This window comes from Carassius carassius, chromosome 44, assembly GCF_963082965.1.
Source record: "Carassius carassius chromosome 44, fCarCar2.1, whole genome shotgun sequence".
In the NCBI taxonomy this organism is placed as follows: domain Eukaryota; kingdom Metazoa; phylum Chordata; class Actinopteri; order Cypriniformes; family Cyprinidae; genus Carassius; species Carassius carassius.
The window spans coordinates 15,218,799-15,235,186 of record NC_081798.1 but is presented as its reverse complement, the minus strand read 5'-3'; the positions used below and the strand labels follow the sequence as shown (position 1 = coordinate 15,235,186).

At 38.5% G+C, this 16,388-nt stretch overlaps 1 protein-coding gene across 2 annotated transcripts in view; it reads left to right on the top strand.

Moving 5' to 3' along the window:
• Positions 1–16,388, top strand: part of sema3fb (sema domain, immunoglobulin domain (Ig), short basic domain, secreted, (semaphorin) 3Fb) — a 75,547-nt gene that overhangs the window by 38,060 nt on the left and 21,099 nt on the right. The window contains exons 3-9 of one of the 2 annotated variants that reach the window (XM_059537778.1): positions 1,975–2,135; positions 2,523–2,585; positions 3,996–4,115; positions 6,827–6,916; positions 9,236–9,329; positions 15,701–15,820; positions 16,203–16,342. In XM_059537778.1, the coding sequence (XP_059393761.1) occupies positions 1,975–2,135; positions 2,523–2,585; positions 3,996–4,115; positions 6,827–6,916; positions 9,236–9,329; positions 15,701–15,820; positions 16,203–16,342 (788 nt within the window). The remainder of the gene's footprint in view (positions 1–1,974; positions 2,136–2,522; positions 2,586–3,995; positions 4,116–6,826; positions 6,917–9,235; positions 9,330–15,700; positions 15,821–16,202; positions 16,343–16,388) is intronic. The other variant, XM_059537779.1, reaches the window with a different exon arrangement.

Here is a 16,388-nt window from a genome sequence, read left to right as displayed (position 1 = left end):
GGAGTACAGGGATCTTTAGACAGTTGGTCTTGTTTCCACAGGTGGCCCTCTGTCTTGCTAGAGAGAAAGGGATGGAATGAAAGAGTTTGGGGTTGAAAGTCAAGGGAGAAAATGAGAGAAGAGCAAGATAAGAGTAACATTTAGTTTTTGGCATGCACAGTCTCCACTCCATATTTACTCTGGTTTCGTCAGGTCCGATAATATGCCAAGCCTTAGATCTGATGCAAGCTTTGTGCATTTAGAGACACAGTGCATACTTGAATTCCTACAATAGTAAATGTACATTTCCCCTCCCAGTAGAACATTCCAGACTTTAAACACTAGTGTTTTCTTTGAGGTCTTCAGGAACTGGTTTTGCTGCATGGCTCGGCAAAAATCATTGAATACACGTGGTGAATATCCTGTCGAATTGTTATATTAAGGTTATGTGGTGAACAGAATAGCTGTGCTGTCTTGCTTATGATTGATTAAAGCTGCTTGTTTGAGAAAAAGATTTGAACAGACCCTTAACCTTCCATATAGGTATTAACATTTAATGTCACTCCGTTTGTTTGAGGCAAATTGTGCTACTGCTTTGCTAAGCCACCACTCCTATCCCAGCATCATTGTGATGTAGTTTGAGATTGAGCTCATGGTCTCGTGTGCGAAAGCTTCACCTGTGTCTTAAGTGGAAACACACACTGGTGTGAGTGAGGTCTGGGCCAGCAGATGGTCAGTCAGAAGGGCTGCTAAAACAAACAGATGTTTAGAAGATGCTGACAGATGTGCTGAAAGGAGCATGAACTACTATGTGGAGTCTACTTTTTTTGTTTTTTTTGCTCTTGATTTCTTTGTTCTTTATTCTCCCTTTTAATTCTGTTTTGCTTGATGTTTGGCTCAGACTTTTTCTTTCACTCTTTTCTTGTTCCTTAGCAATTTTTTTTCTTTCTTTATGTCTGTCTGTTCATGTCTATTCACACATAGCTTACATGATGGATTCATTGTTCTGCCTTGAGCTGAAACACAAATAATCTCACAGACGGAGGCTCTCTCTCTCTCACACACACACACACACACACACACACACACACACACACACATTTTGACAGCTGTCAATCAAAGCCCTGACCTCAAAACACAACCTTTGCTCGTGGATATATTAAATCAAACTATGCAAACAGAGCAACGGTAATGTGATTAATCAGAGAGTATTGTGCTAGTGAATTCAGGGCCTGTGTCAGGCAGATAAACCGGTAATTCTTCATTGGATTTGTTTTGATAAATTACTAAGATTAGAATTTATTTTTAATCGTTATCTATCTCTACTGGGTGATTCCTGACTTGTTGATTGACAGACAGACTGAAGAGACGTGTGTGTTCTTTGTCCTCTGTGACCTGTGTGCAACACCAGGTTAACAACTGTCTGTTAACTATTTTACGCCCTCAATAAATTGTAATATCCTGAATTTAATAATATTTACACAAAAATGTTAATGTAGTTTATTTTTTAAATAATTTCTTTCATGTTCTTTAATAGAAAGACAGGGCTTCTATAGTAGCAATCTCATATTCTTCTTTTGTTTAATTTATTGATTCCTTTTGCTTTTGAAATGAGGTGAATTAAGCGTTTTTTCTCTTTCTCTCTCCTTCTCAGACCTCAGTATGTCTGTGTGTCTCTAAGATAAGTTTGGAAAAATCTGAAGACATAATTACAGATTTGGTTGCCATGTTTTGTGCCTGTAATAACAAACGGTCTATTACCTCATAAAGTGAAATAGATTGAGTATTCTTTGTTGTGAACTGTGGCCAAAACTATCATGTTATTGTCAAGTTGCCATGTTTTTATGATATGTATTTAAGCAATTATGGAAATGGAATGAAACTGGGAGTGGAGCGCTCTTTCTCTCGGTGTAAATCTTCCTAAAACAAACAATGTGGTAGCAATAAAAGGTTTGTTTTCACTGATTGACCTGAATTTTCACTCTCATTCTTCAGATCTGAGGTCTACAGATACAGCCCATCACTTCTCTTTCCTGTTGAACACATCAGACTATCGCATCTTGCGCATGGATGAGGATCATGACCGCATGTATGTGGGCAGTAAAGACTACATACTCTCCCTGGACCTCCACGACATCAACCGAGAACCCCTCATAGTAAGAACCAACACAAGTCACTCCCACACTGCCTCCCACCAACATAGACCGATAGATAAGTGCATAGATTTATTTATTTATTTATTTTTATTTTTATTTTTATTTTTTGTATTATTTTATTTTATTTAAAAAAAAATCACAGGGTCATTCCTCTATCACTGTTACTTTTACTGATTAGCTCACAGCAATGCAGGAAACTGACTATTAAATTCTATAAAACTAAAGCCTGGATATGTGGGGAACCCTGGGGCCTTATAAAAACTCAGGGTGAACATTCCCTGACTAGTTCAGCTCATTACGGTGAAAGGTTGTTGCGTTAAAGGAGATAGTTTCTGAGATAGTGTGTCATTGTTGTGACAAATGGGATTGACCTGTGTTCTTTTTCAGATACACTGGCCTGTTTCCCCACAGAGGAAGACGGAGTGTGTTTTAAGTGGAAAAGACACAAACGTGAGTGCCTTCTTTGCTTCTACTCCGCTCACAAACTCTGATCCTGAAGGCCATGAAAACCTGAGAACAACATTTCTGAAAATAGCTCAACACATCCAATTAGAGAACTGGGGCTAAATGTTATCTAATTCCTCCAATAATTATTTCAGACAGAGTTATAACAATATACACAACACAATCCATTTTTCAGTTTGCTCGCAAGAAATCTTTTAGACCTCTCAGCTCATCTGGATATCTCCAGCCAGCACTCATTTATGAAACACTACAGTACATCTATGTGACATCTGTTTGTGGTTTGTCTTTAAAAATGCACAGCATGTATAAAGTTGGTTGGTCAGGGACAGGTCTACAGCCCTGAAGCTCAACAAAAAATATATGCTGATATAAATGAAGTGAAAGTGATATATTCAGGTTTTAGGAGTAGTGCTGAGGCCAAATATATGTTTTATAAATCTCAATCTTCCTGGTCAGAAACCACACACAAAAACATATGCACTCATAGATATTCAGATAAGAAAAACAGATGCTAGATCCAGCATGAGATTAACTCGAACCGGTCAAATTCCTAGATTTGCGGACATATGAAATTAGAAATGCGGTTTAGTGGTCTGGTAAAGAAACTGTGCATCACCTGATTATCTGCACATCTGTGGGGTGCATTTCATTTGGGGTGTTTTGTTGTGCTCTGGTATGGTGCTTAGTGTGATTTTGTTTGAGGGATGTGATGGGTTTTAACCACATCTCATGAATTATTAATGGTGGATGCACTTGCTATGAAATGAATCCTCATGTAGGTTTTATGGGTGCATTTTTCTGATTTGACTCTTTTGAACTATTGAACGTAAAATTCAAATCAGCTGGGCAGCATATTAGAATGATTTCTGAAGGATCATGTGACATCTGTAATGGCTGCTAAATAAATGAATACATTGCATTTTAATATATAAAATAAAATATATATTTTTTATTGTAATAATATTTCACAATATTTTATTTGTGTTGTTTTGACCAAATAAATGTAGCCTTGGTAAGCATAAGAGACTTCTTATGTATACCTGATTGCATTGGTACAACATTAGCATCTTTGTTTGCATACTAGCAAAGTATGTTCTGGCATTGTTACAGTTCTTGTTTTTGGACTAACTGCCACTGTATACTGCCATCAAAGTTGGTCTGTTTTCCCTGAAGTGTAGGACTAATTTTCAAATATTTACATCTGCCTGGAGTTTATTTTAACGGAGGCATTTAGCATGTAATGCTAACACAACCTAAAATCCAACAGACTGGAACTAAAAGCAACAATTTCACAGGTTTCCTTTTTTTTTTTTTAATGTCTGGTCTAATGGCTCTTTTGTTCAGCCTGTCACATACATGTGTGAAAATAATTACCGTGATTTTTTCCTCTCTCAGGGCGAGTGCGGTAATTTCATCCGTCTGATCGAGCCATGGAACAGGACACACTTGTACGTGTGTGGGACGGGCGCCTACAACCCAGTGTGCACTTATGTCAACAGAGGACGCAAGCCTATGGTAAGAGTGGGGTAACAGGGCATGAGAGGTGTGTCTTAAACATAGCGGGTACACCTGTTCTTACTGTATTTATAGATATTCCATTTCCAGATTTCTCAACAGATCTATCTATTACAGACTCTTACAGTTCATCAAGTGTAATTTCTCACTCACCGTCCCCTTGTCACCTCCTCCCCCGTTAAAAACCCTCCAGGGGTTGGCTGGCGTTCACCCTCACAGCTGCCTTCCCCAGCGCGCTATAACTCTCTCTCCTGTTTAGGCTTACTCTTTAATTGAAGAGCTTGAGTTTCTTCACTCTAGCCAGGCATCACACTGTGGACCCTCTTTGCCTTTTTAGGACCCTTGCTTGTGCAGCTAGCACATTCGTCTCACTAAATACTACACTTTTTCTCTAATGACGGCCCATGGGATGTTTGAAGTGGAATTAATAGAATTTATAAGTTGGGAATCCAATAGAATTTTTATTTGTTTATTTTTTTTATTATTTTTTCTTTTCACTCAAATGCACATAAAATCACACCTAATCTAATACTACCATTATTTTTCCAGGTTATGAGTTTACCCAGAAATTAAAATGTCATTTGTCATTTGTCTTTTATTGTTAATGCAACTTTGTCTTTCAAAACCTTCAGCTAAAACCAAAACCATAAACCATTTTCACAACTTGAAATAGAATAAATGATAACTGAAAAAATAAAAACAAGTATATATATAAACCTTAAACTTATTTAATTTCAAGGCAGCATTTTCAAAATGCAACAAAATGCTAAAAATTTTACCAATTCATTTAAAGTAAAAATAGTTCACTAAATATTAAACATATAGACATTAAATGCTGTCATTTGTAAAGTCATATGGGTTTAGAATAACATGAGAGTGAGTAAATAATTACAGAATTATTCCTATATTTTTCTAGTTTCAAGTCTGCGATCTGTATTATGTACGGTGTTATGCTATGGGAGCTCCCATTATAGCGTCTCAGTATGGTGCTGGTGGTCTGTAGCTTTCCATAATAATGAATTTCCTCAACATTTCCAGTACTGGCACAAATCCTTTTTATGCCCTCCTCATGTGAATGTTTCTATAAGAGCTGAGAGCTGATATCATACCCCTTAACCCCCAGCTCTTTCTAGACAGGAAACCTGGGTCACAGACTGCGTCCACAAAGTCCTCCAGTCAGGCAAACATCTCAGACTCTGCCCCAGTGAGCACAACACGCATCACGTCTAACACATCCAGACGCACATTAATCCGAAGACATACAGATGTGGCCGACTGCAGCAGGCCTTTGGCGTGCAAGCCCAGTCTTTTCATTCTGACTCTACCCAAGACAGTATGTTGAAAGAAACACATGTGGCCACAGCAGATGTGCTGACTCTCAATGTTGATTTTTGAGGTTTTCCGAGAGCTGGCTGTGCAACTCATCATGGTCAAACCATCCGACAGCTTCTGTTATGATAAGCATCTGCATGAACACAAGACACCACAGTCCCAGATGAGTTTTGCTTTACACTTCTTTACACTCTTCTGCTGAAGATCCCTCGCCGCTGTGGTGAATCCGCGGTGCCACAGAGCGTCCATGGCGGCATCCTCCTCGCCCGCTCTGTGGCACTGCGGATTCACCACAGCGGCGAGGGATCTTCAGCAGCGCGTCCCTCCTTCTCCCGGGCTTCGGCACCACTGTAATGATAAAAACCTTCATATTCATCTGGAAGAAAGAGGCGGGAACCGGTGGACAATCAAATAACATTTTAATAATCACAAAATAAAACAAAACAGCGCACCAGCCCCTCACGGACGACTGGTGCGCTCAAATAAAAACCACAACACAACTAAAAGCCCAGGCCTGGTCCTCTCTCGTCCTTCACTGTCGTTGCTCCAGTTTTATATCCTTCCATCTCCTCTGTGGGACTCAAGACCGGTGGTGGGTCGCAGGTGTAGCGGATTTCCCAATCACTCCACCGGCCTCACTCGTGTTCCCACATCCCTCGGCCCCGCCCCACTCGTCACAAATATATTATGATAAAGTATTAAATATAAACGTAAACGATAGAATAGTAGAATACAAGGATACAAATCTAAGCAAGTGTCATACTGTATTAATAAAATGTATAAATATAACTTATTTATATTTGTATTTTATATATATTTTAATATTTATTAATATTATTTTTATATACTGTACTAATTTAAATGTGTATGTAAAAGTATTAATTATAAACAATATTAAATATAGATGTACAAGTATTAAATATTTCACATGAATTAGAAAATTATGAAAATGATAAAAACAAGCTAAAATTGGCATGAGATGATTGCACACACGTGTGAAATGAGGTGTATGTGTGATAGAAAAAAATTACATTTGTATCATATAAAAAATTGATGTGTGTGTTTACGTATTTATTTTTTCATCATGCATTAAGCTCTGTGCAGTGCATACTGGGATTTATTTTATTGTGATGGATACTTGCAGTGATGCCTTTAATTTTTCTTTTTTTTAAGCTCATTAGGTTTTGGAACAGAGCTGCTGTTTCACTTGCAAAAGCATTCATAGATACACATACATACACGTATATGTAATAATTATTGTTTTCTCTGAGTGTTAAAGGTCACCTCAGTGCCTAGCTGAACTTGTCCTCTTTTATTTTTTGAAAGGGGCAACTGTGCTTGAGTAAGTGAGTAACATCATGGATCATGTTCTGTTTTAGACCGCTATGCATCTCCAGATGCCCCAGACCAGAGGAAGAGCTAGTCGTGCAGCTGAATCTGAAACCGTGTTTGATGAGACAGGACTACAGGTGGGACACGGATCTGGATGTCTGCAGTGAGCCTGTTGGCTCTCCTTGCGTCTAAAGATGCATAACCTGCATGCTCTTCATTCCTCTGTGTTTTTCTTGCTTTACCTCATCTGTGGCTGATGTCTGGATGTTTTTTGTTAACTCTTTGTCTCATCTTTCTAAGATGTTTTCTCTTCAAACTTTGTTCTGTGTCTCACATCTTGTTATTGTTTTTTTTTGTGTGTGTGTTAAAGTTTTCACTTTCTTTTAGTTTCAATGTCTTCATGGTTAACCTCTGTTTACCTTTTTTTAAAGTTCTGTTCTTCTGTATTGTCTTTGAAGTTCAACCTGCAAAACTATCTTCTGAGCTTAGTTAATTGTTAATTAGCAAGATTTTACAATGGAACATTACAACATTACATTTTATTATACTATTGCAGTTTCTTTATAAATAACTAACTTGCAATACGTAACTTTCTTGGTTTTATTTTGATCACCCACCTCAACGTTCATGCCCTCAAAGGAGTGAATGCTAAACTTTCAGGCAGTTGATCCAGAGCAAACACAAGTCGGCTCTACCATACACAAAGAAGCAGAGGAAATAATAGACCTACACAGCTAAACATTACTCAAATACTTCAGCCGTCCTACATTTCACATCACAGGAAGAAGCGCTTAACCTTCTCAGGACCTCAGCTCCCTCCAAGTACAATACTTATGAATCAGAATGTAAAGACTTAAGTCTTACACCACACTTTTGTTGACTAAACAATCTAAACGCACTACCACTGCAGAAACTGGCCTTTTTTTAGTTAAAATGTGAGGAAAAACAAAAAAATATATATATATATTATTTTTATTTTATTTTATTATTATTATTCATTTAGCAGAAGCTTTTATCCAAAGTGACTTACAATTGAGGAATACAACAAGAGATTCATCATAAAGAGGCAAATAAACACAGGAAGTGCTCGTAATACAAAGTTTCAGGCATTGTTCAGATTAGTACAAGCTAGATGGGGAGATAAGGAAAAGAGAAAGCAATGTTTTTTTATTATTTATTAATTATAATAATATTTTTGATATTTATTAATAATTTTTAGGATGAAGTCAAATGGTGATGATGGAGATGAGTTTTCAGCTGTCGCTTGACAATTTTCAAAGATTCAGCATTCAAGATGGTGATGGGAAGACCATTTCAACAGCCAGGAACTTGATTTTTAAGGATTTTGTGCCTCTCTGTGATGTTACCATGATGTGTTGCTCACTTATAGATCTCAGACTTCTGGAGGTGCTGTAGATTCATAAGAGTGAGTCAAAGTAATTCTGTGGCTGTTCTATTTGCAAGCATCAATTTCTTGAACTTGATGTGAGTGCAACCGTAGCCAGTGCAGGGAGATGAAGAGGGGTATGACGTGGGCCCTTTTGGGCTTGAAGACAAGTCATGCCAGTGAATAATGAATCATTTGTAGAGGTTTGTGTATGATGGAAGTTCAGCCAAAAGAGCATTTCAGTAGTCCAACCTAGAAATGTAATGGGCCTGAATAAGAAGTTGCAGAATTCTTTGTTAAAAAGGACCTGATCTTTCTGATGTTGTACTGATGTTGTAACCTAGTTGGATGGTGAAATCATGCTGTGGTGATGGAAGACAAGAAGGCAAGAAGCTCAGGTTTGGCCAGGTTGAGCTGTAGGTGATGTTCTTTCATCCATGCCGAGATGTCTGCCAGGCAGCCTGAGATCCGTGCAGCCTGAGATCCGTGCATATATATATATATATATATATATCCGAATATGTTCCGCTCTCCTTTAAATGAATTTTGATAGATAAGATTAGAAATGTCATGCACTCTTCCGTCTCCTCCTGTGACTGTAAAAAAGAAATTGGGGTTAGAAAACTATGGATCTGGCTCATGGCGAGTCCTCGGGGCATGTCAGCACACGCTCGTGGCAGTTCCTAAATCGCATATCCAAATACCTGTCAGTCAGTGTTTCTACATCATGCCTGAGGGATTCTGGGATGGGCTGGTGTCAGTAAGCCATTCTGCCATGCGAACGATGCAGGATTAGACAGGTGTTAGCAGGCTATGGACGAGCAGAAAAGTTTGGATAGTGAAACTTTCTATCTGCACATTGTATTCAAAGATCTGTCTTTGAGATTATATAATTTTGCGCTATTGCTTTTCTCTTTCCACCTGTGCATCATTGCCATCACACGCCTAACCTTGTTAACTAAATCTGTGTCATGTTTTAAAGGGATTTGAGGACATATGCAAAGCGTTTCTACATAATTATTGACTGCAAGACAGAGAGAGCTAATCTTGGCTTTCAATTTCCTTTCAGGAATACATCTTCCATCTGGAGCCCGGCAAGGAGGATTCTGGGAAGGGAAAGTGTCCATATGATCCAAAATTGAACAGTGTATCTGCTTTGATTAGTAAGTCCTTTCAGCGATTCCATTTGAAAACTGTGGAAACATATTTTTTACTTCGGTGAACAGCCATATTGTGCAGTCTTTTACTACTAAAAAACTTTTTTTTACCCTTATGAGCATTCTCTTTAGGGTCTACTCAAAGCAACTCAAAACATTTTTTAGTAGACTTATTGCACAGCTATTGCCCAAAAAGCGATTGGCTTTTCCTGCACGCCTTAGAAACAACTTGGCATTTGCTCACGAGATGGTAAATTTTTTGACTTGGTGACAATTAAGTTGAATTAAATGGAGAAATCACTGCATTATTGGTTGTGTGTATTGGAAAAGTCCAAACCATGATTTCTGAGTAACTTGTAATGGAGAACTCAGATGGCAATAAAAGACTTTTATATAGAAACATGCAAATCAACCAAGCGCGCCGAGTTTTCTAACAAGCCTTCTAATGATGCTTCTCACTGCGAGGCATCATGCACTAGAAAACCCGATGGTTTATAGATCATTGGTAATGCGTAGTTTCAGAATAATGTTTGAGGCAAAAAAATTAAAATTACATTTAGAAGTTAACTATGCTCCATTTTACCACTTAAAAATATATAATATTAATATTAATTTTTTCTTTTATAGCTATTAGTGGAGCGGCTAAGTGATATAATTGTTCAGTTTATGATACAAGCGTGAAAATTGGCATGAGCAGTCTCCATGGGTCACTTGACAAGAAAATTGTCCGAGCCACTTGAAATTTCAAGATGGAGGCCATTTTTCAAGATGGCCGACACCTTAGCGGAGCAGTTAAGTGATATAGTGGTTTATTTGGTGATACAAGCATGAAAATTGGCATGAGCAGTCTCTGTGGGTCACTTGACAATAAGCCACCTACAGCTACTAGAAATTTCAAGATGGTGGCCATTTTTCAAGATGGCCACCACCTTAGTGGAGCAATTAGGCTTAAAGGAGCATTTCACCCATGGGAACATTGATCTTCATTGAAAGTGGGTCATATATGTAGTCGAAATCTATTAAAATTTTCAAATTTGGTGCCTTTTTGACCGAGTTATTACAGAAAGTAACTTTAGGGCTCATTTGTATGGAAAACCACAACTCCCACAATGCAACACATTTGCACAGCTCCACAAGCCACTCCCACTCCCAAGACATTGAGGACACAGTTAGCGATGTATGGTATTTACGTGCCACAGTAGTAAACAATGCCACAGTAAGCTTTTTGTGCATTAAAAAAGGTACTGCACAAACAGTTTACAGTTGACGTTACGTAACTTATTAACCGGGAATCATTTCATGATAATAATGCTTGAAGAAATTGTGTACATTTCACGAAATGAATAATAAATAAAATTGAAACACTTACTTTACAGTTAGACGTCCATTTGTCCCTGCAGGCTTCGGCTGGCGTTTCCAGTTTACCTTCGGAATTCTGAAATATGTCTCCAGGACGCCTCTGTCCATATGCGGGGCGAAACTAGGATGGTTCACAACGCAAACATCCGTGTCCTTGTCTGCCTCAGACATTTCTTCGAGGAGAAATTGGCATCTTTGAAATTCTTGGCAGCAGACGGACTCTAGCTCTGTGTCCGTAGGCGCACAACGAGAGCACAGGCACCACCAGTCCGCACCAGCTTGAGCACGCCCGGGCTCCTCGGACGCGACAGGCAGGTCTCCGGCCTCGGCTGCAGCCGCCGCCTCCTGTTCCTCCTCTGCGCTATATTGTGGCTCGTATAGATAGCCACGAACATTTGTTTCGAGCAACAGACTTTGAAAATCCTCTTCTTCCATATCATGAGTTGTTCCTCCAGCCATTCTCGTAAATCTGACTCCATAAGCGCTTGTTAGCTTAGCTACATAGCTTCCAAACAAGATGGTGGATTTTCATTTTCGTTTCTGTAAGTTTAGTCCCACCCACTGATCTGTAATAGGCCTGTAGGATGAGTGGGTCCCACCCCCTGGAATAATAATAAGCTAGTGTCTGTAGTCTCTACACTTTTCAATGAATTTTGACTTCCTGCTTATTATGACGCAAAATGACGATTTTTACGTCATAATAAGCAGGAAGTAAAACACTTAAATCCTTATTTCTCCCATCTCAGGGAAAAATAAAGGAAAAATCCATGATCATTATAATATATGACTGGGTTTCTAACAATACAAAGCTAAATGCAAATGGGTGAAGTATTCCTTTAAGAAATCATTTAGTTGGTAATACAAGCATGGAAATTGCCATGAGCTGTCTCAAAGGGTCATTTGACAAGAAACCGCCCACGGCAACATAACATTTCAAGATGGCGGCAATTTTTCTGGATTACTGCCGCCCGCCATGTGGATCTTTAAATGATAAATTTTCTCATAGAAATGTATTGGGTTCTTTAAAAGACTCTGTCAAGAGAGGTAGTTCGACTGTGTTTGGTCTGACTCCTCACCCATGACCTGTCCAGTTTGGTAAAGCCTGTCAGGAGTTGCCTCCCACCGTCATAGCTCTCAGGGTTCATTGAGGTACACAAGCTCCCTTACCACAACAAGGTAACAGTCACAAGGGAGTTTTTATTTTTTATTTTTTTTTAATTAACAGTTATTAAACATGTCAAATTAATACTGAGAGGTGGGGAAGCAAAAATAAGATTAATAAATTAGCACAGTTGTGGTGCTGAAGAGACAGTGCACCAAACAAAAAGTTGAGCAATGACTAATACTGAATGTCAATAAGAACAGATCCAGAGGCAACAGCGACTCTGGCTGACACAGCCATGGAACCATGACAAAGAGCTGATGTCCTTCTTGAATGCAAGCAGAACATCACGTCCTGCCTTGTGTTCTTCTAGCTCAGGTATGCTAGAAAGCAGCTGCTGCTTCAGTCTGGTTGAATTCACATCTGGTGATTCGACACCAAGTTGCTGCAGTCATTGCTTGTAGAGGGAGGCTAGATCTGCAAGCTTAAATATAACTGGATCTGTGCCGTCACTTGTGGTCTTCATGTCCGTGATGTAGATGACAAGTTCTGAACAAATAGAGGGATACCAGTCAAAAGCTGAGCTTTTGAGGCTCTGCTCTTGCTTGATGGCATTGAGATGGTCTCGCTCTCTGTTGTACAGTCCATCGAGACAGGCAGGGTGGTATTTAAATTCCTGACAACATCACCAACAATAAGCATTGCAAGGAGCTTCATGTCGCTTAGATTCCTGATCTAGTCAACATTCATTGACTCTTTCATTAAGTTTCATCGTCATTGCTTCTCGTAAGGGGGAAATTGCACTCTCATCTTCACATATAAAGCACAAAGCTTTTGAGGGCTGGGATCCTCTTGGGCTCTTGACATGGATATCTTTGGTATCTTCAGTGTCTTTAGCAGCAGTAGATGTATCTCTTTTGGGCCCTTTCCAGCTTTGTGTTATTGAACATAAGTTTACAGCTTGAATGATATTTTGCTCTGTTTCTTGTCAATGTGTTTTCTATGCTATCACCTTCATCTAGTCGGGTTGGACTAAGTAAGATAGGCAGAGCATTGATCTTATGAAATAATGGAACATTTCTTGCAATGGTATCATAACCAGTACGATCGTGCTCTCTGTTGAATAAACTCGGATTAATGAGTTTTTCCTTGGTGTCCTGCTGACAAATGAAACATCTGTCCCAGTTAGTTTTCTCAACTGTTATGATGGCTTCTGCCATGTTTGCAGCAAATGTATAGGCAGAGGCCGAGGGTTTATCCTTTTACCAAGCACTTTGATGTATGGGATACAACTAAGTTCATGCTTTAACCCTACACTTAGTCCGATCGTTCATCCAATGCCATTTATATACCGTGCGATCTGTAGCCTACACCAACTAAAACCCCATTAACCTTGGCTCGGCTCTCCTGCGCTGGCACAACCTGTCAATTCAGGTGCGGCTATCTAACTGTTTTGGGGTAGATTAGACAGCATTTGGGATACTAACTTTACAATTAGCTTATATTGAACCCCACTCTGAGTTAAACAGCAGTGATATATCACCAGTGTTCCTTGGTAGTGCAGATATTCACTCTTGTCTAATCTATCTATAATTAACAAATCAACACAACTGTATTTTGATGCATTAAAAGTTGTTCTTTTGAATAATCTAAAACATACTGTATAAAATAAAATGACACTAAATCGTCCTTAATGAAAAAAAAAACCAATACATTTCTATCGGAAAATTTATCTTTTGAGGATCCAGGGGTCGGCCATCTTGAAAATAGAAATTTCAAGTGGCTGAGAGTATTTTCTTGTCAAGCAACCCTTCGAGACTGGTCATACCAATTTGCATGCTTATGTCACTAACTAAACAATTATATCGCTTAACTGCTCCATTTAGGTGGTGGTAATCTTGAAAAATGGCCGCCATCTTGAAATTTCAAGTAGCTGTAGGTGGCTTATTGTCAAGTGACCCACAGAGACTGATCATGCCAATTTTCATGCTTGTATCACCAAATAAACCACTATCTCACTTAACTGTTCCACTAAGGTGTCAGCCATCTTGAAAAATGTCCGCCATCTTGAAATTTCAAGTGGCTCGGACAATTTTCTAGTCAAGTGACCCATGGAGACTGCTCATGCCAATTTTCACGCTTGTATCATAAACTGAACGATTCTGCCAAACATAAGCACTTAGCCACTCCACTATCTATACTATCAAATTATATTTTTTAAATAAAATTTGTATTAAATATTTTACAGTATTAAAATAGCAATATTTACTATTCTGTTAACATTTAACATGATAATCATTATCATTATTATTATTATTATTCATTCTTTTTTCCCAATTCATTCTTTTTTCCACAAACATTATGCACCCTAGACAGGAGCACATGCAAGTTTATGAATTTAGGTTCCGCTGGCCACATAAGCTTGATTTTGCTCATCATTGGAAGTATGTGTTGAATTTTTAGTTCATAAGTGTAAATAGTCTTATTCTTTAAAATGTGTTTAGCTAGCAACCTGAAAAATAACACTTTAACAAAGCATTTGCATCTGTGTATTTGTACAGTATGTCAAAGAATGTTACCTCTAGACCATTTTAAAACCATACGTTTGTTAGGATTTATAAATCTACAGTATTTTGTGACTAATTTGTTGTAAATCTGTTGTAGCTTTTTCCTGACTAAACAATCCCCAAACTAGCACGTCATCAGCTGAGTCAAAAGAACAGCACAAAGCCCCAATTTAGCAAGGCTTACACAGCAGGTAATTCAGCGAAACCCTTGACTAGGAAAACAACCGGCTAAACCATCTAATCAGCACAGCTTAGCAAAGCCCAAAACTAGCAAAACCACTTAGCTAAGACAGTGAAACACTTTATCACAGACTTACATGAAGTGCGACCTTAAAAGCCACAAACAAACATGACAAGGAAGCTTTTGCAAACAATTTGGCATGCTATACGTTGAAAGAACACTTTAGTGTTTGCCTGTCTGGTTGTATTTAACTACCACCTCATATGTTAGAGATGTTTGGTTGAATTTACAAGGCATTCTGACAGGCTGGAATCTAGACTTCCCCTAAGAATCAACAGTTTTGATATGCCATCGGGAAAAACTGCCGCTGGGCAGAGCAAATAGACTGTCAACAAACTCATTCTACATCCAGCATGTTTCCTCTACAAACCCCTCCAATTGTACTTGTATCTCCCGCTGTACACCGAAGCAAGTGTGGGCAAAAACGGGCAGGCCCTGTGTTCTGGATTCCTCCGAGAGGGAATTAATCATGAAAGCTAATCATGACAGTGCTCCACCTGGCCGTGGTTCTGCGGCCCCCCCTAAACAGCCGCGATCTCTGCCAACTACACGCTGAGACACCTGCTCAAATGGCCTGCAACTGGGTTCTGCACACTCACACACACACTTGACCCCCACACTACTTAACAAGGAACAAATTCCTCCAGAGGCAATATTAACCCCTCACATGCACATGCATAATGACCAGCGCATATGAGACCCAGTGGGCGTCAATCTTGTAATGTAATGTAAGTTAGCAGTTGCCACCAAGCCAAGCTTTATATCGTTGTGCAGTGTTAGTGTCACATTCGTAGTACTGCATAATTAACATATTGTTGAAAATAATAATATGAATTTTTTATCAAAGAATTATTAATCAATTAAAAATAATAATTATATATGCTTACGAAAAAATCATTCTCTTGACTGATCACTGTAAGTTGCGCATTTGATCAGTTGAATGTTCTTTTTTTGTGCGTTGATGGATCTCCTGGCAATAATCCATCATCATGGGTGTGGCTGAGGTTTCATTATGAAAAATAAAAGCTTATAAATCAAAGGTTTATTTCTTTCACATTCACAGCTACTTACATTCTGACTTTCTCTTTTCTGTTTTTGTTACTCTTAGATGGAGAACTGTATGCAGGGGTGTATATTGATTTCATGGGAACAGACTCTGCTATTTTCCGAACTTTGGGGAAAAATGCAGTCATGCGTACTGACCAATACAACTCAAGATGGCTAAATGGTAAACAAGTGGATATGAGTTGTTTTGAATTGTATTTTATTTTATTTTATTTTATTTTATTTTATTTTATTTTATTTTTTGTTTAGGTTTTAGTGTATGGGTTTGTGTTTCTATATTTCTATTATTTTATATACTGTAACCTAGAGTTCAGGAAAATTAGGTGACACTTTGCCATTCATCTAATGATCAAAAAGATTTATCTTATTTCAGTTCTATGCATATGGGAATTTTTTTTTTTTTTTTAATTTTCCATTTTCACCTTTATGCAGATAACTAAAATAGTCCTTATTATTTCAGGTAATTTCTCAGGCTGATAGATTTTTAATTGTGCAAAATGAAAATTACATTTGCATTTTCTCTCCCTCTTTCTCTTATTTCTTAGACCCTTCATTTATCCACGTGCACCTCATCCCCGACAGCAACGAAAAAAACGATGACAAACTCTACTTTTTCTTCCGTGAGAAGTCTTCTGGGATGGGCCAGAGTCCCAAATCACAGTCACGCATCGGCCGAATCTGCCTGGTGAGCTAAAATCTCTGACCTAAAATATGATGTGATAAATATGAGC